Consider the following 18,593-nt stretch of genomic DNA (forward strand, 5'->3'; position numbering starts at 1 on the left):
ATAATTAGATCTTATATTAAGGATCAAAAGAGTATTAAGTATCTACTGTAGTATTTGATATTTGAATCAAATGACAAGTGACAACCCTTCAACTTTGTTCCTATATTTGGAAAGGGTAGTTATAATTTAACAACTTGCGAATAAGATTCTTTAATTTTTTAAATAAAAGCTTAAAGCAACAAATTAATGATTGACAACACATTTTAAAAAGCACGTGAAAATAAGTAATAAATCTGAACTCACGAAAATGTGAAATAATTAAATAAAATAAAATAGTGTGTGGCAGTTAGTAGTGTACGATCATGGAAGGTAGCAAATGGCAACGAAAACGTGAAGTGCACAATGGCAGTATTGCATTTTTCGCGGGTTCCATGCTAATGCTTTTTATATATATAGAGCTGGTCTTCCTTCTCTCTCGGCACGGAAACCTCCATTGTTCTGCACTTCCTTCTTATTCTGCTGCTTCTTCTTCCAGATCAGATCTACAAATCCACGCCGCTCTGCATTTGAAGGTATTTGTTTTGCATATATTTGATTAACTGGAAAAAAAAAAATCGATTATCGGTTCTTCTCCTTGCTTCCACTGTTGTTGTTTGGCTTCTCAGTTGAACTACCTGAAATGCTTCCCAACCACTTGTCTTTTCTTCTCTCCTCCTTCATTTGATTTGCGCATTGTTGTTTCAATTTGAAGTGGCTTTTGTTTTTGCCTTGTTTTTATAATCTTAATGATTTGTATATGATAGTTTCTTTTTTTTTTCTTTTTTTTTTGTAGAGAAATTTGCTCGCTGATCTCGTAAATTATCGTAGATCCGGTAGCTAATGATTTTGTTACCGGAATTTACGCTCTTCAATCTGTCTCTTCTCTTTTTAAAGTCTCTGCGTGCATGAGTGCGTGTAAACAGAAGATGGATGAACTTAAATCATTGTGAATATTACTTCTGACGAACTGTACACAAGCCTTCTTACCATTTTTTCATATGGAAATTTTTGTATATCGGAAGAATGTGTGTTCTCGTTTTTTCTTTTATTAGCTATAAACTCAGGATGATTTATCCCCATTTTTAGTCTTTGAATTGTTATATTTCGATACCTATAATATAATATAATCATGGTGTATCAGGAAATTTGAGTTCCTCGAAATTGACCATTCACTCTTGCAGGCTGCTGAGAAGAAACAAAGATGGTGAAAATTTGTTGCATTGGAGCTGGATATGTGGGTGGACCCACAATGGCTGTGATTGCCTTAAAGTGTCCTGAGATCTCAGTAGCTGTGGTGGATATCGCCACCGCACGAATCAATGCCTGGAACGGTGACCACCTCCCAATCTACGAGCCAGGCCTCGAAGAAGTGGTGAAGAATTGCAGGGGAAAGAATCTTTTCTTTAGCACTGATGTGGAGAAGCATGTTGCAGAGGCTGACATAGTCTTCGTCTCGGTGAACACCCCCACAAAAACTCAAGGACTTGGAGCTGGCAAAGCAGCTGATCTCACCTATTGGGAGAGTGCTGCAAGGATGATCGCTGATGTTTCCAAATCTGACAAAATTGTGGTTGAGAAATCCACTGTTCCTGTGAAAACAGCTGAGGCAATTGAGAAGATCCTGACCCACAATAGGAAAGGCATCAATTTCACGATTCTGTCAAACCCAGAATTTCTTGCTGAGGGTACAGCAATTAAGGACCTACTCAATCCTGATCGAGTCCTTATTGGAGGTAGGGAGACCCCAGAAGGTGCTAAGGCTATACAAGCTTTGAAAGATGTTTATGCCCATTGGGTCCCTGTTGACAAAATCCTTTGCACCAACCTATGGTCTGCTGAACTCTCAAAGCTTGCTGCCAATGCTTTTCTGGCACAAAGGATCTCTTCTGTGAATGCCATGTCAGCACTCTGTGAGGCTACTGGAGCTGATGTCACACAGGTGTCACACGCAATTGGCACAGACTCAAGAATTGGACCCAAGTTCTTGAATTCTAGCGTTGGTTTTGGGGGATCTTGCTTTCAGAAGGACATTTTGAACTTGGTCTATATCTGTGAATGCAATGGGCTTCCTGAGGTTGCAACTTACTGGAAACAAGTGATTAAGGTGAATGACTACCAGAAAACTCGGTTTGTGAACCGAGTGGTTTCCTCCATGTTCAACACTGTATCAGGTAAGAAAATTGCTATTCTGGGCTTTGCTTTCAAGAAGGACACTGGTGATACAAGGGAGACACCTGCCATTGATGTGTGCAAGGGGCTATTGGGAGACAGGGCTCGTTTGAGCATATATGATCCGCAGGTCACTGAGGAGCAAATCTCAAGGGATCTCTCAATGAATAAGTTTGATTGGGACCATCCTGCTCATCTTCAACCAACAAGCCCAACTTCCATTAAGACGGTGTCTGTGGTTTGGGATGCCTACGAGGCAACAAAAGAGGCTCATGCTGTTTGCATTCTGACTGAGTGGGATGAGTTCAAGAAGCTTGATTACCAAAAAGTTTATGACAATATGCAGAAGCCTGCTTTTATATTTGATGGTAGGAACATTGTGGACGTGGAGAAGCTGAGGAAAATTGGGTTTATAGTTTTCTCCATTGGCAAGCCTCTAGATTCATGGCTCAAGGATATGCCTGCGGTAGCTTAAAATGGGGTTCCAACCAAAATTTGCAGAGGCTCTTAGGTTGAATTTGTTGGGGTTTCAGGGGGATTGATTATCACAGTCTGATACATTAAGCTATTCTTTTAAAATAGTTTAATTTCAGTTGCTATCGTGTCTTTTCATTATTTTGATTTGATCAGGCTTTGTGGCTTGGTAGCGCCAATTTGTTTGTTGACCAGGTTTTGATTAAATAAATGAGCTCCGCCATAAATTTTACGCAGTTTCTGCCTTCACATTAAGTAGAATGATTTTTGTTTTTATTCTCTCACTAATTTCCTCCCTCTCATCATGATCGTGCGAATGATAGACAACATATTGGCAAGAAATATTCTTTTTTTTTTTTTGGGGTATCCAAACAGTTATTCTTTCATTGGTGAAGGGAAAAAAAAGAGAGTATTTTACTAGAAAGAAAATGACACAAAATATGATTTACTAGTTCAGTACAAAAAATCATTGAAAGATAGAAAGAGAATAAAATGAAATAGGCTTTGGGGAGACCTTAAAGAGTTATATCATTTCATATGAGTTTTTGGAAAACTGACAAAAAAATACCTGTAAATTTTTAAAATAATAAACAAGTGATTTTGATAGATTTTGAATTGTCAAAATCGTTATAAGAACAGTTATAAGGTCATTATAAGAGTAGTTAATATGATTTATTTATCTTTTTAAAATTTAATAGGTATTTTTGGGTCATTTTTTCTAATTATTTTTATTCAAGCCAACATTATAAATTTAAATACACACTTCAAATGTACTTACTTTTAATGAACAGACTTCTCAACAATATCACAAACTACTCTTAGCATGTTTTAAATCTCCTCAACTAGACTCCTCCACCAGTGCATATAACTCACAAACTCCTCAAAAAAGTGTGACAGCGGCAAAGTCATTTTCAAGCACAACAAGCTTCTTTCCCACCTCCCTCATGTGATTATTAAGCTTTGCATCTAGTTCTGCATGCAATTAGTTTTTTTTTTTTTTAATAAAAGACGTTAAACATACTGGCTAGTAAAAAAAAAAAAACCAATGTTAAATACGAATCTTTATACAACACCTGCTTTTGTGATCTCTCCTTTAACTTTTCACTTATTAAATAGTATATGTGCCACTAAGCTATAAAGTCATTAGCTTTTCTTATAATTCATAATACGCAAGTATTGCCAATTGTAATATCAGAAGTGTAACTTAGAATCAAATTAAAAATAAAAAAATTAATTTATTTGTAAAATTTTTGAATCGAATTAAAAATAAATATATCAAAAATAAAAAAAAATTGGTCACCTTGAAATAAAAAACCTCCGTAGTGGCCGAACAAATCGAAAACCTTTGTCATGATGGAATCAATTATTGAAATAAAACTGGGCCGGTTTTGCCCATAAGAGCCCAATTCTAATTCAGGCGGGTCATCGCTCCTCCCACAACCCGTTTTTTTTTTAATTCTGACCATCTCGTGTACAAAAAGCACGAGCCGTATCTCGACCTTCATCGCCTACCTCGTTCGATCTTATTCTCTTCGATATTTGATTCGCTTCTAATTAGTGCTGCCAATCCTTGAATCGGACCACGTTTTCGTTTGATTCTCGTTCTCCTCTTTCGTTTGATCCCAAACACGACTCCTTTTGTGATCTTTACCACATTCTAGGTTTAGGGTTTCGATTAGGTTCTCAAAGACTCTGTAATCGTCTAATCTCTTGTACGATTGGTACATATTTGTTTGTTTCGATTTGCGTTCATCATATATCTCGTTCGGATTTCACATATTATTCCCTGTCGCTTACGAATTTAGGGTTTCGAAGCGTTCGACGTTTTAGGGTTTCTATTTCTGTAAATTTGTCAAGGGTTCTTTAAATTGTTTGAGGGGCTTGACTCCTTTTGTTAGTCTACGACATTTTCACGCTCGTGTGGGTTCTAATTTCGCCCTTTGCCCAGGTAGTTGATAATCTAGCGTTAGGGTTCCAAAACAAATTGGGGGTTTTTCTATTTGGTGAAATTGATTTAGGGTTTCTGGTCCTTGACGTGGAGAAACTACCTTTAGGGTGGAATTCTTTATCAATTTCTCTTTAATTAGATTTTGGGTTTTCCCTGTGACCTTAATCTGCCCTCCCAAGCGCTGCGTAGGCGGGTTGCTGTCATTGATTTTGAAGGGCTTGACAAGGTGAGAAATAATTCGTCATCACTGTCAATGTTGCCATTCTCATTATTGATGGGGCTGAGAATGAATTGATGATGAGGATGTATGTGTCCTTTAATAAATGTAAAGTTTATTATGATTATGGTTATGATGATTAATAAGTATGTAATTATTCTCCAACATTGTCATATGTGAGGTGAAATATGCATGAAACGAAGTGAGTTCAATTATGATGTTGGGTTCTATGCTGGGTAATGTTATTAAGTTAAAGACATTGAAATTGAAGTAATAGGCAAGATGGTCAACTGTAAATGTAAATATTTTCTAAGGGAGAGATGTCACCGGGCCTAATGTTTGAGAAGATGAGCAGTTAGTGGCTTGAACCTTTTTGTCAGCAGTGGCATGGTGAGCTGGGGCTTGCTTGTTGTGTTGGTATGAACTCTTAATTTTCCCTTTGCAGAATCAGAATGGGATTTAAACGGTGTTTTGAGGCCAATGAATTTGAGGATCTTCCTTTCAACAAGGCAAAGCGTTTGGAATGCAATGACAAATTGGTTTCATTTGCTGGTACTGATAATCCCAACAGTGCTCCAGTGAAGCCTATTGCTTCAGGTGAATGGTGTTCTTTGTTGTCTAAATTAATTTTCTCTTGAAGTTAACTTAGTTACCAATTGCTCTTGAAGTTAACTTAGTTAGCAATTGCTCCCGTTAAAATTTCTTGCCACAAAGTTGAATTATAATTCCAAATTATAAATAATGAATATTCTTCATGTGGTACTCAGGGAAAGATGAGGATGGCTTTTACAATATTCAGTGGTATGATGCAATCGAACCAGAGACTGTCACTGGAACCGCACATGCTGCCGAGAAGGATGTTGAGACCAGTGGCCACTTCAGCAGCGGTTATAGTGAGGACGGTTCTGGTTCTGGGGCAACATCATTGCCTGCTTCTTTAGATTCCTTGGAATTTGATTTTCCACGGAAAGCAAGTGTTCCTTTGGATGATGCCTATTCAGTTCTTGATAGCTTCCCAAGAAGACAAGTTCCTATTGGACCAAATCATCAAGCCACCATTCCAGTCTGGAAGGGAAGAGGGGGTGAGATATCAGTGTTGACAGGCTCCAATGATGTTCATGGCACTGAAGAGAGTTTGATGGGGACTTGTGTGATCTCAATGCCCAAGTCGAGCTTCTATTCTTGTAAGAACGGCAAGGAGGAAGAAGGCAGAACAGAATGTAACTGTCTGGATCAAGACTCCATCAGATGTGTTCGACAGCATGTTCAGGAAAAACGTGAAAACTTGATAAAGACTCTTGGAAATGAAACATTTATGAACTTGGGGTTTGATCGCATGGGAGAGGAGGTTGCACATAAATGGAGTGAAGAAGAAGAAGATTTATTTCATGAAATTGTCTACTCAAATCCTGCAACACTGGGTAGAAACTTTTGGAGGCGGCTGTCAGCTGCATTCCCTTCTCGAACAAAAAAGGAAATTGTCAGCTATTATTACAATGTCTTCATGCTTCGGAGAAGGGCTGCTCAGAACAGATCCAGATTTCTCAATATTGACAGTGATGATGATGAATGTCCCACAGGCAATAATGTGAGCTTCTTTGGGTTTCAAGTTTCAGAAGATGATGACTCTGCCATTGAGTCTCCTGATGATCAAGATGTCCATGTGGGAAACCAAGATAATTATTCTGATGATGATGGTGAAGATGACAACAGCGACAATGGAACTGGTGGCGATGTCATTGGTATTGGTGGGTATGACAAGGGAAACAGCACTGACTCCAGCTCTCAGATTGAGAGCTGGTCTGAACCTGTTCAACAAGTCAATGAGACTCTGGGGATTTCAATTGGTTCGGGTGTGCAAGATGATTCTTGCATGTCCTTTGAGTGTCAGATCAATATGGATGAGCCCTGCCCCCCATGTGGTCACGATTATGCTAGTCCTGCTCTGCAAGCTGGTGGATTTAAATGTGATCAGAGCCCATTCATTCCGGGCATACTTGATTTCTCCAGTGATACTCTGGAGCATGTTTATTTTTCAGAGCCTAGTGATGCTAAGGATTGGTATCCGGGGTACTCCACAGGTCCAGCCTCTGATATTGACTTCTCGGCCACATCCAAATTAATTGAAGAGTTTCTGGGTCAGGTTACTCCAGATCGGAAGACCAAAAATGACTGACTTGTTAGCCTCAGTGGTTCTTATGGCACTACAGGCTTTAGTTGCTTGAGGTTGCCAATTAAGATTTTGGGTTAATGGTCTGTTTCTTGCACAAGCAGAAATTCCTTGGTGGTTGGGCTGGTGGCTCAGTTGTGAGACGTATTTGGCTGGAAAGCTTTTTATTTCTCTCCTTCCCTGGAGAAAATTTCTCTCTTGTGTCAGTTGAGGCGCCAAATCTCTCTCTGGTGCCTCAATTTTAGAGCATCACCGGAGAAGAATACAGAATCTCACGGGCAATGTTCTGAAATAATTTTCTCAGTTATTTTTTTTCTTGTTAGTGGGGGTGAGAAGGGAATGAAAATACATTTGGTTATAACTGTATATATCCGACTGGTCACACCATTCCCAAAAATCTCGGTTTTCACCCCCCCAGGGTTATTTATTTTTTATTTACGTTACTCCAAATTTGTAATTTTTGGGGCAAGCCCCGAATTTGTATGATAATGGAAAGCTTTAGAATCGAGATCGGTTGTTCTCCCATGTGGACTCTAGGGACGGTTGGTTCAGACACTTCTACTGGATCACACTAAGCTGGAGCTCGAACCTTAATGTTGTTGAATCAGATTATCATGTGAATAGTGAAATCAAACTGATTATTTTATTGTATAAGATTGGAATAATCAATTTCCCCAAAGGTAAACTAAATTTTATGATAGTGGGTGAAGAAAATTAACAAAGCAAGGCGGAAACATGGTTTCATCTACTAATATCCAATTAACACTATAGGCACGACCAACTTGTTCCTATATTTTATGTCTTCTGGTGAACTTGTTACTCTATTGTATGTGATGCAAGAGACAGCTGCTTCAGATACTCCTGATGGATCACATTATGAAAAGCTTGAGCCCTAAAGCTGAAATAATACTGGTTAAGGGGAGAAAAACGTGATACTGATGATAAACCACAGTACTAGCCAATTAACTATGTCAGCAATTTCAGTGAATTGAATTCAAGGAAGCAATTACAACTAATAAATTTTCTCACTTTTATCCATCATTGCAGAAGCAGCCATAACATTTTGCCGTGCAAGTGAACTTCATTATATATTCTTTGTCATGATTTGTCCATGCGCTGTTTTACCTCCTTTTTTGCATCAGAATATGTTCAGGAGACACATTCACAATGCTCTGTGACTGATATTGAAATCATTGGATTTGGTAACCACGACATACTTCGTTGCAGAAACTCCAGCTTAATATGCGTGTTGTGCAGACAAGGGTTAAAAGCTGTCACTGATGCAGGTTCATGGATGCTCAATGTGGTCAGCTCTGTGAGATTAACATTGAACATCCATGACGCTATCAACGTGCTGAGCATTCTTCGCTAATGTGTCTGTGAAACGAACAGCTTCTCTGTCAACTGGCTTATACAAGCTACAGGATCAGGTCTTCATACTGGTGATCACCGCAATGTATTGCATGATCAAGCTAATGGCCTCAGCCGAATCAGTGCACAATTCAACTCTGTCCATTCCCTTCCTCCAACAAGCTCAAAGCCTTTCCAGGACGCCCCATAGTTCCCCAGCAGTCGAGAAATATATTTACAGTCTTTTCTCAGAACAGTGGAACCAAGTGCCCATCTGATCTTAATAACACCTCTATGCTACTACTGCATTTATCTGCACAGAATCATCAATGTCTCATATAAACCAGTCCTTTTCAGGGGGTTTAGAAGGTTTCAGTACAAACTCTAATGAAAAGAGCTTGTCTGAAGCCTTGGTAAGACTCATCTGTTCTAATGTGCCTGTATAATCACATGAAGACTCATCAGTTCAAATTTTCTGTTTGAGTGAAGTTTCACCTTTTAAGATAGCACCTGAGAATAAAAAAACTGCATCTAGAGGTCATGTTTTCCCAACAAGGGGTAAGCGGATAGAATCTTCGATGCAGTATTTCTCACCCTGTCATTGCCTGCTTCAGAATTCAAATTCCACATGATCAAGGCAGCAATAGGAGAACAGAAAACTAACCAAGAGTCAGGTTTTAGAATGTTTTTCCTAATTATCATTTACCCTAGGGCAGTCACATAGAACATGTAACATTTCTTCCTTACATCCGCAATCAGTGGGCATCTGTCATCATTGTAATACATCTTGCTGCTCTCAACACATTAGTTGGGATTCTTCCATGCATCACCTGGTCACCAACCAGAAAAGGCAGCAAACTTTTCCAGGAGTCTTCCATTTGATTTTTCTCAACAGGCCTTGTTGATTAGACTCATGTTGGCAATTTTGGAATTTAAAGGCAGATCTGACAGTAAGCCTGCCATCATTGGAGGCTCTCCAGTAATCATATCATCTTGCCCATTCGGTCCCAGAAGTCTAGTGGAAATAACTACAAAAACAATATTTCTCCTAATTAATTGTATGTTCCAAGAACCAGACGGATTTGTCCACTCTTTCACCATAGAGAAGCCAATTGAGCATCCCAACTGGTACCATAGCTTATCAACAGATTTGGCAAGGGGGCCCATAAGTGTCCAGAACTTACTCTGCTAGCCGTTCCTGACTTTCTAACCTATCCCTTCCAAGAATATCTCCCATACTTCAACGACACTGCTCCAAGTAAGAGAGGCTGATTGCTTATTGTTTATAGTAGGAACAAAAACATAACCGGTTATGTACTTATTCTGAGAATCTTCACCCAAAAACCTCGCATAGTTGTGAAAATACCCCAACATAGCTTCATAATAAAGGCTTAGTTAGGAGCTTTTATGGTCTTTCAAACCCCTGCTCCCCTGCTCCTTGTCATTTTTTGTCACCATATTTCAAGAGAAAAGATGCGGTTTCTTGCTGAACTTTACATGAGATAAGCATAGTTCGCATATAATAACTAGACAAAATAAAAATAACAGATTTTATTAAAGCAGTACTCCCAACGGGAGTCAAGAATTTGCGTGCCAAGAGGAAAGTCTCCTCTGCAACTTGTCTGGAATTGAAGCATAGACAGCACAGGTTGCTCTGTTATGAAGGAAGCATACCTAAGTATTTACCTAGATCCCCTGTGAATTTGATAATGAGGATCTGGCTCAGCTCCAAAGCTCTATTATAGTTAACATTCGTAGACACATACAGACCAGTTTTTTCTTCATTCATCATCTGACCCGAAGCTAGGTAGATTTCTCTTATAAAATCTTTGATCAACTCCATCTGTTTCAGTTTCCTTACACACACCCCGAGTTCATATTAATCTTTGCTTTTATGTTGCTTACGATGGGAAATCAACACATCATATGGATGCAACTTCAAGCTAAACAAAACCAAAATAATATATCAAGTATGTCTCCAATTCCCAGACAGGAGACAGTTAACTTGAATGATAAAATATAACTCCGCAACCAGATTGCATGAATGACTATCCAGACAACCAAAATACTTCCCTCCGTCTTGTCCAGCGAGAAAATTAGAAGATTGACATTCTTTGATACGGCAGTTTCAGCAAATCAAATATTGCCATTTCATAGATGTTGACTTTTCTTCAAAAATCATTGTCTACACAAATTTGGCGGTTAGCTGGTTTTCATGCAGAGCTCTTCAATCCATCAGCTTAATAAATTACCTTTTTTTGTGAATAAGAAGTTACACTTGATTACATATTAGTGACCCCGTCTGATTTTAGAACTAGTTTGGCTCACGTATTATTTTTCATGAGAATAACAATAAAAAGGCTTAGCCATAGATCCAGTCAGTAAGAAATCAACCAAAAAGTGAAACTGCACATTCAAAGCCTAAAATATCCAAGAGGTATGTACATACGAAATAATTCCTCTTTGTCACTACAGTGTCATGTTTCTTCACCTATCCTTCAAATCAAAATACTTCCTGAAGAACTGAGATATATGAAGTATACACATGCAAGAATAATTCCTCATTCTATGCCTACCGTGTCAAATTTCTCCATTTATCCTTCAAATCAACCTGAAAAAATAAAATAAAATATTATTATTATATCAAAAACTCAAAGCTTGCAAACAAATAACATGGCAAAGCAATTTAACACTCAAGTTGCCATTGTTGCTACAGAAACTTGCACAGGTTCAAAATTGTAGGCATGTAAAACTGGCAAACAAACATGCAAACTCTAATCGATATGGTTTTAACTCATGAAATCACAGTGAAATTCTGACTTCATCTGCATGTTCAAGTGTGTGTGTGTGTTCTGATTTCAGCCACATATACTCAAGATAATGAGTCCGACAACATTGTTAGTAGCTTACTTCTGTTCTTCCTGTCTTTGAAAATATCTCGCCGTAAAATCTTAGAATTGGCTTCCAGTTTCCTTTGCCAAACCTGCATAAGAAAATAAAGAGAATGAGAATGTAAAACCATGATGTCTGAAACTTTAAAAAATTAATTCGTATTCTCCATCCAAGCAGAGAAAATCTTAGAAGCCGAACACACTTTCAGTGTTCAAATGGTGTTGTGACACTGTTGACTTCTAAGTTTTAACAACACAATGTCTCGTAACTTCTTGATCAAAGACAATAACCCCTATTTCATGTTAGGAATACCATCAAAATGAAAATGTTTCCAAGTGTAGTTAAACACACAACAGAATTAAATCCCAACATATTTGACCACCAAAAAGTGGTTTTACAAGTTTAAAACAAAAACTTACTTCTTTACACCAGCCCTTAATGCATCCTCTTCTTCAGAACTCCATCTCATCTTTCTCCTCCTTTTCTTAGGGCTTCCCCCAGGCAAATCATTAAATGGATCATCCCACTGAAAAGAGAAATAATATATAATATGCTTTAGGAAAATTCAAATAGACATTATAAACAAATTTTTCTTTTCCCCTGAATGACGGCAAAGGGCATATCTTAAATAAGATGCCACCCTTTAGATTAACAACTAGCCCATCGTGATTCTCGTAACCTTACAAAGAACCTGCCACCAAATAAAATAGAAATTGAATAAGACAGTTACCTCATAAGTATGGGCAGTACTATTTCGTTCCATCAAGCTGGGACGTTGAGCATTACTGCAATTAACAGAAGTCTGTTTCCTTAAAATATCATTGATAGGTTGATAAAGCACTATGCTCCTGCAAGTATTTTGTTCTGGTATATTTACAATTGTACTCTGGTTTTCAAAAGGAGGCTCATGATTCACACCCTTTGTTGCTAATTCAGATCTTACAATGTTAGATTTGTGTAATGCATCCGGAAGAGGATCCTTCACCAATACTCGCAACTCCAAAGAACTTGACATGAGAGATTTCCGAAGTTTTTCAACTTGAATATTAGATGCATCATGATTTTTGCTACACACTGTCGCTGGCCCTACTTCCTCAGTATCAATAATTTTAACTCCTCTACGTGTAGAGGGCGCAGCATAATTATGTTTTAGTGGCAGCTTGTCCTTTTGAATTGCTACATGAGATACAGAAAAATAATGTGATCAAGAAAATGTCATTCATTTAACAAAAAAAAAGCAGGCATATCAATAATGCTGTATTGCTAAATTTATTGTGTGATATAATAATATAGAAGAAAGAGAAACTAAAAATTTGCCTATTCATGGTCAATCAAGCAAGCAATCACAACAGAGCAACTTTTCCTCCTCAGAGAATGATTCAAACAAAGTATAATTTATAGCATACAAATAAAAATGATTATACTTTACACTAGTAGCATCCAATTTAGAAATCAATGTAAGGGGGGAAAAAAAAAGAAACAATGAATAAAAACAAAATGAACCCTCAAATTATGCAAGACAATAAGCAAAGCCAGTTTACGGAACATAATTAAGCAATTCTGCTTGCACCAAAGGACATACTAAATACTTTTTGCCAATACCCTTATCTAAAAACACAACTTTTAGCAGGCTGATGTCATAATTTTCAAAAAATTGTAGTTCAGAAGGTTTGAAACGTTACAAATTGAGAGCAAAAACAGTGATGAATAGTGAAGAAGCGGGGCAGAATAACATACTTCCATTTGTCCTCTGAGGCAAGTCAGTCCCACCCAAGGCCTGAATTCTGCCAACAGAAGACCCGACTCTCTCTACCAGTTGCTCGCCATCTTGATTCCCACCTGCCACTTGCGCCTTCCCCATGCAGATTGCAGCATTATGCAATGCACTTCCATCAGACACAACTAAAGCCTCCTCAGTTATGTTAGTTGGACAATATAACGTTCCTTTACACCTATTCATCTGATCAAAGACCAAGACAGATTCAGAATCACCCTTGTCACAACCTTCATTGGGTATACTAGCAGCAAGCTCCGCGTCACCCATCTTATCCACCCTCGAACTTCCCAAGCCCTTCTCTTCAGAAAATATAGCTACTTCAAGGAAAGAAGGGCCCATGGATGCCCAAGTTTCTTTTAGATAAACCCTAACCTTGTCAAGTGCATTTTTTCTGGTATTCATGTTCATTAACCTCCCGCACACCTCTGCATCCCAACGTGCGGACTCTAAGATGTCCTTCCACCCTATTAACTCAGCCGTAAATAAGTGACACCTCTTCCCTGACGCCATAGCCTCCACCATTTGCCGAACTCGGCCCCTCCAAATCCTATTGATAGCATCATCAAACAAGCCGCGGGTGTTCTTATCCGGGCATGCCTCAAGGTACCTGACACTGCAGTCCACAGCAACAGCACAATATGCCTCCTTCATCGCTTCTGTGATTGCAACGCCATTACGCCGGTCGATTTCTTCAACAACCTCTAGATATTCCAGTAAGTTTTCTGTAAATGATGCCATAGCCGCCTCCGATTGAATAGACCTGAGAGCCAATGTTTTCCACAGCCGCGAATCGATACCAGAGAGAGGCAAAACATTCAAAACATTCTTGATGATCAAATCTGGAACGGAACTCCTGAGGAGATACTCAAGAATCCAGCGCCATATATCGTTGTCCATTACACTGGGAAAGTTATGATCGCTGGGGAAGCTGGAAAGAAGGCCAGGGTTCAATGTTTCAGAGCAATTTCTGGGGAATTCGCTTTGCAGAAAGTTCTTCGCAGAGTGAATTAAAATGTGTTCTAGAATCCACCGGCTCTCTTTGTACCGAATCTGAATCTCTACTACCACAAATGGCTCTCTGCATCCAGAGCAAAGACAAACAAACTCCAATAAAATAACGTAAACATTAAAGCCAAAATATCAAATGCAGCCATGTAGAAAAACAACATAATACAAACTCCAATAAGTGGGATTCTTAGATCTAGCAATAAAAGGCAACACCCAAAAGCGAAGATGGAGGGGTCAAGTCTATTTTAGATAGGGGAGAATAGAAGGAAAAAAGAACCTCGATTTCAAAACAAGAATAACATAAAAAGTAAAACTATAAAACGGAAATTGTGGAACAAGAAATATGAATTTGCATAAGAGAAAGAATGCTCAATTCAAGGATCAACGAATTCGCTTGCAGAGACGTACAGGAAATTCGAGCCATGAAGACGTTCACTTACTAGGAACACGTTTAAGTAGCGAAAGTGTTCTTCCAAACCCAAAGCATTTAATTTGATTAATGTAGGGAAGTTAACTGATTACCCAACCAAATGAAGGACGCATAAGGGATTAGAAGAAAACTGTACCCAGATCCCCCAAACACTAGAACGTTAGGAGTTTCGCACTCATCTATCGATTCGAACAATTTTTGAGAGAGATTTGTTCGCAAAAACAAGCAGCAAATTAAATCTACTTATGTGTTAAGTTGCTGAGTTCTTCACCCCAAATCACTGAACACTTCTCTGTTGCCTCCCTGCTTCCGTCTTGGAGGGCAAGCGGTGGTTATCTGGGATAGAGGTCCGGACACAAGCATTATGTTTTAATTTTTAATTTTTAAAAATGACATTGCCACGTCACTCACTTTAAATGATGTGGCTGCCATGCCTCTTATCCTTCATGTCAGCAAGCACTTTTTTATTTGCCATCCATGTCAGCATGTCCTCACTTTGCCATTTCTGTTTGTATAAAAGATATTGAGAAATGACGCTTAGGACCAATGAAAAAAATTAAATCCATACAAGGATTCTAAATACTAGGATAAGATGGAAAAAAAAGAAAAGAAAAAGAAAATATCCCTGGTGGAAAAATTAATTGTGCAAAGATGCACAAGAACCTTAGATCCATATGATAAATAAAAAAAATCATAACAAATTGAAAGCAATTAAACATGAATTTATATTATGTGGACCATTTATATTATATTTATTTTTCATGTTTTAAACATTTATTTTTATTTTTATTAAAAATGCAAGAAGAGTATTAAAAAAATAAAATTATTATTAAAAAATTAAAGTTGTAGATAACCATTAAAAATAGGGGAAAAAAGACAAAAAAACCTGTTCAATTTGAAAATAATAAATAAGCTATTATTCTTATAATGATTTTTACATGTCAAAATTTGTCAAAATCATCAATTTGTCATTTTGAAATTCAACATGTATTTTTATCATTTTTTCTTAAAAATATCAAATATGCGCATTTGAAAAATTAACTTGAAAACCCATAAACCATAATTGTTTTTTGGAGTTTCAAAATTTTAAGATCCTAAGAATCCTAAAATGTCATTTTTCTAATTAATTAACGTCAAAGTTAACTCCGTTTAACTTTGGTAAAAAATAACTCCATTTAAAACTTGTAGATATCCCAGTTTTAAAGGCAATATTATGTCAGTTGACATTTATAATCCTCATAAAAAAAGAATTTTAAGAAAATACCTTTTTTAACCTTTTACTTTTTAGAGTGCCAAATCTTCTGCTTCCCCTCGACCGGGATTCTCACAACAAAAAACCTCATCTTAGCCCTCCATCCTTTTAACTTATGCTTATCCACACGCTCCACGTGCCTCCTATTATCATTCTCTCCACTCCGTTCTCTTTCTTTTCCTTTTATCAAATCGTTTCATGCATGGAATTCTCCTCATTCCAACACAAACCGGCAATGAAAAAACAGTCTTGCCTAGCCAGCTGCTTTCTCCGATTCTTCTTCTTCTTCTGCTCCTAAACCCCACCACCCCTGTTACCAACCCAATTTCTTCAAATTTTGATTTTTCTTGTCTCTTGCAGTTTGGGGATTAAGACCAATTTTTCAGCATTTTTTGTTTGGGGGCTTTTTTTGGAGTACATGGGGAAACGGAAATCAAGGGGTCTCTCCCTTTATGTGGGTCGGATCTTGTACTTATAGAACTGTCACATATCTGATCGTCTCTGGTAAACAAGCAAGAAACTTCGTGATCTGTTTCTGTATCTTTAAACTTGATCTACTGTCCCTTTGCCTACTTAGCTGCTCCGTCCTTTTCCTTCACAACACTAGGGACATGATCATCGCGTAACACGTTGAAAATTCAAGGTAACTGTTAGACTTTTAGTTTTCTGGGTATATGTACTTTGGATGAGATATTTCAGATCAAGCTTTCATGGAGGAGAGGAAGTTCGTGTGCAAGTATTGCAACAAGAAGTACCCATGTGGAAAGTCTCTGGGTGGACACATCAAGATTCATATGACTACTGAACATTATTCATCGCCTCAATCCAAGGAAGGTAAAACCAATGCCGATGATAGTGTCGTCGAGTTCGATGGTGGAAGGAAGAGGAAGAGAGATTCTGGGTCTGAAGAAGCTGCCTCCGGAAACCCCATTTATGGTCTTCGAGAGAATCCCAAGAAAACAACGAGGTTCGTACATTCCAGCTCTGTTGCACAACAAGAGAGATTCTGCAATGAATGTGGGAAAGGCTTTCTGTCTCTGAAAGCTCTCTGCGGCCACATGGCTTGTCATTCAGAGAAAGATAAGGGGATGACGAACAAGTTTGAGAACAATTCTGGGTTTAGCATGAAGCAGAAATTGGCAATTGATAGCCAATCGGACAATGAGACATCTGCTCCGAATCATCCTAGGAGATCCAGAAGAATGAGGTTCAAGAACCCGAATACTGACAAAAACGATCACCGTTCTTTTGTTTCTTTGGCGAATGGTTCTTCCTCTGTGTCTGAGGTGGAGCAGGAACAAGAAGAGGTCGCTAGGTGTTTGATGTTATTGTCCAGAGACTCTAGCCATAAGGGTCGTTTTCTTTTGCCCACTGAGTCTTCGGACAACAATTCTGTTGTGGTAGAGGCAAAATCACCGTCTGTGGACACTATCATTACTTTCAACAATGGTAAAAAGAGCTCTGTGTCTAATGGTTTTGAGATCGTGAAGGAGAAGAAGAAAGTGGAGCAGTATAATAGCATGCAGTTGAAGTCTGCTGAGATTGTCGATTCTGATAATTCAGATTCTGGGTATTTTAGGAATGGTCACAAAAAGTTGGATTCTTCAATGTATGGGTATCCTAGGAATGGGGACTTAAAGACATCAAAAGTGGAAGCCAGGTCTAGTTGTGAGTTTGATCAGAACTATGACGCTGAATTGAGGCAGAAGATGCTAATCAACAACAGAGGAAGAACCAGATGCACTGAACCCAGAAAGCTAACTTTGGAGGATTTGGACTACAATACAAAAGATGGAGCGGCAAGGGAAGAGCTCATCAATTGGAGAAGGAGACCAAGATATGGTTCTCTTCGCCAACAAAATTCAGTTGGTGTTTCTTGCAAAAGGACACCAAATGGTTTTCACAATGAGGAGTCACTGGAGACAGAGAGCTTAAACAGGGAAAAAATGACCAAGGACTGTCAAGATTCATCTGGCGAGAGTGATGAAAGCAGCACAGACACTGATGCTTATACTGCTCCGAGACCTCATAACAGCAAGGTTATCAATGGAAAGAAGGCCAGCAAGTCCAGGAAGAAATTGAAGTTGAAGAAAAGTAGGGACCATGAATGCCCAATCTGCTACAAAAATTTTAAGTCAGGCCAAGCATTAGGAGGTCACAAAAGGTCTCATTTTGTGGGAGGCTCTGAAGATAACACACTGGTGATCGGACAAGGCCTTCCTGTGGTTCCATGCCTGATTGATCTCAACCTACCTGCTCCTGTTGATGATTAGGTGAAATTAGCATCTGGGTTCTACGTCTTTCTTTTTAGAGCATCTTCTAGTTTGGTAGCTGGAAATGTCTGGAAATCTGAGAATGTTTTTGTCATTATCCCATATGATGGAAGCATTGGAAATGTACAGACAAATGGGTAAATCCTTTTTCTTTTTGGTTTGAAATCTCGAGGCCTTGTCCATTATTTGGTAAGTGGTAGCTGTTTCTTTGATGTTAATGGGACATGATAAGTTGTTAGTTGGAATTTTTGTTTCTTGTCAAGGGATTCAATTCCTTTTCTGCAAATTCTTAATTCCACCGCTCTTCTCAATTAATTTAAGGATGTTTGTCCTTTCACGTTTTCCAGTTCTTCTATGCCTTTTGTCACTTGTTAAACGTTGGGCCTGAGCTTTGTGATTTCATTTGCTCTGAGATATCTTGGTGATTCAGATCCTTTGGAAGGCATGATGATTATGATAACAAAAAGATTCTAGTTCCTCCACCCAAGACTTTGCTTCAATTTTTGACTTTAAACCCCAGAAAAGAATTGTCCCTTGTGCTCAGGTAACCTGACCTAACCTTGTCGACTCCGTGTTTTTCACTAAAGAAATAATGGGACCACCTTCTTTAAAGAATTCTGTGAATGAGTTGGAGAGATATTTCAAAGCTTGAAC

At 38.4% G+C, this 18,593-nt stretch overlaps 4 protein-coding genes across 6 annotated transcripts; 3 read left to right on the forward strand and 1 right to left on the reverse strand.

Annotated features, from left to right (window-relative positions):
* Positions 1-441: 441 nt before the first annotated feature.
* Positions 442-2,841, forward strand: LOC114720529 (UDP-glucose 6-dehydrogenase 1-like). Of its 3 annotated transcripts, none has more exons than XM_028906168.1 (2): positions 442-512; positions 1,161-2,841. In XM_028906168.1, exon 2 carries the CDS (start codon positions 1,181-1,183, stop codon positions 2,621-2,623), a length of 1,443 nt encoding a protein of 480 aa, XP_028762001.1. In that variant the 5' UTR covers positions 442-512; positions 1,161-1,180; the 3' UTR covers positions 2,624-2,841. The 3 variants fall into 3 exon arrangements, with proteins under 3 accessions (XP_028762001.1, XP_028762003.1, XP_028762002.1); XM_028906170.1 differs by lacking the exon at positions 442-512 and adding an exon at positions 796-812; XM_028906169.1 differs by lacking the exon at positions 442-512 and adding an exon at positions 856-948.
* Positions 2,842-4,130: 1,289 nt separating this feature from the next.
* LOC114720528 (uncharacterized) lies at positions 4,131-7,469 on the forward strand. The gene is made up of 3 exons (XM_028906167.1): positions 4,131-4,796; positions 5,233-5,384; positions 5,555-7,469. The coding sequence occupies exons 2-3, from the start codon at positions 5,240-5,242 to the stop codon at positions 6,961-6,963; spliced, it is 1,554 nt and encodes a 517-aa protein (XP_028762000.1). The 5' UTR covers positions 4,131-4,796; positions 5,233-5,239; the 3' UTR covers positions 6,964-7,469.
* A 3,220-nt stretch (positions 7,470-10,689) lies between these two features.
* On the reverse strand, positions 10,690-14,711 carry LOC114720578 (uncharacterized). Its single transcript, XM_028906240.1, has 6 exons — positions 14,658-14,711; positions 12,937-14,054; positions 11,930-12,375; positions 11,619-11,725; positions 11,218-11,290; positions 10,690-10,918 (listed from the first exon to the last, which is right to left on the reverse strand). Exons 2-6 carry the CDS (start codon positions 13,871-13,873, stop codon positions 10,880-10,882), a joined length of 1,602 nt encoding a protein of 533 aa, XP_028762073.1. The 5' UTR covers positions 13,874-14,054; positions 14,658-14,711; the 3' UTR covers positions 10,690-10,879.
* Positions 14,712-15,903: 1,192 nt separating this feature from the next.
* Positions 15,904-18,259, forward strand: LOC114720580 (uncharacterized). The gene has a single exon (XM_028906241.1). The coding sequence runs from the start codon at positions 16,377-16,379 to the stop codon at positions 17,937-17,939; it is 1,563 nt and encodes a 520-aa protein (XP_028762074.1). The 5' UTR covers positions 15,904-16,376; the 3' UTR covers positions 17,940-18,259.
* Positions 18,260-18,593: the final 334 nt, after the last annotated feature.

Source organism: Neltuma alba, unplaced genomic scaffold, assembly GCF_004799145.2.
Source record: "Neltuma alba isolate B1F8T4 unplaced genomic scaffold, ASM479914v2 tig00011988_pilon, whole genome shotgun sequence".
Taxonomy (NCBI): domain Eukaryota; kingdom Viridiplantae; phylum Streptophyta; class Magnoliopsida; order Fabales; family Fabaceae; genus Neltuma; species Neltuma alba.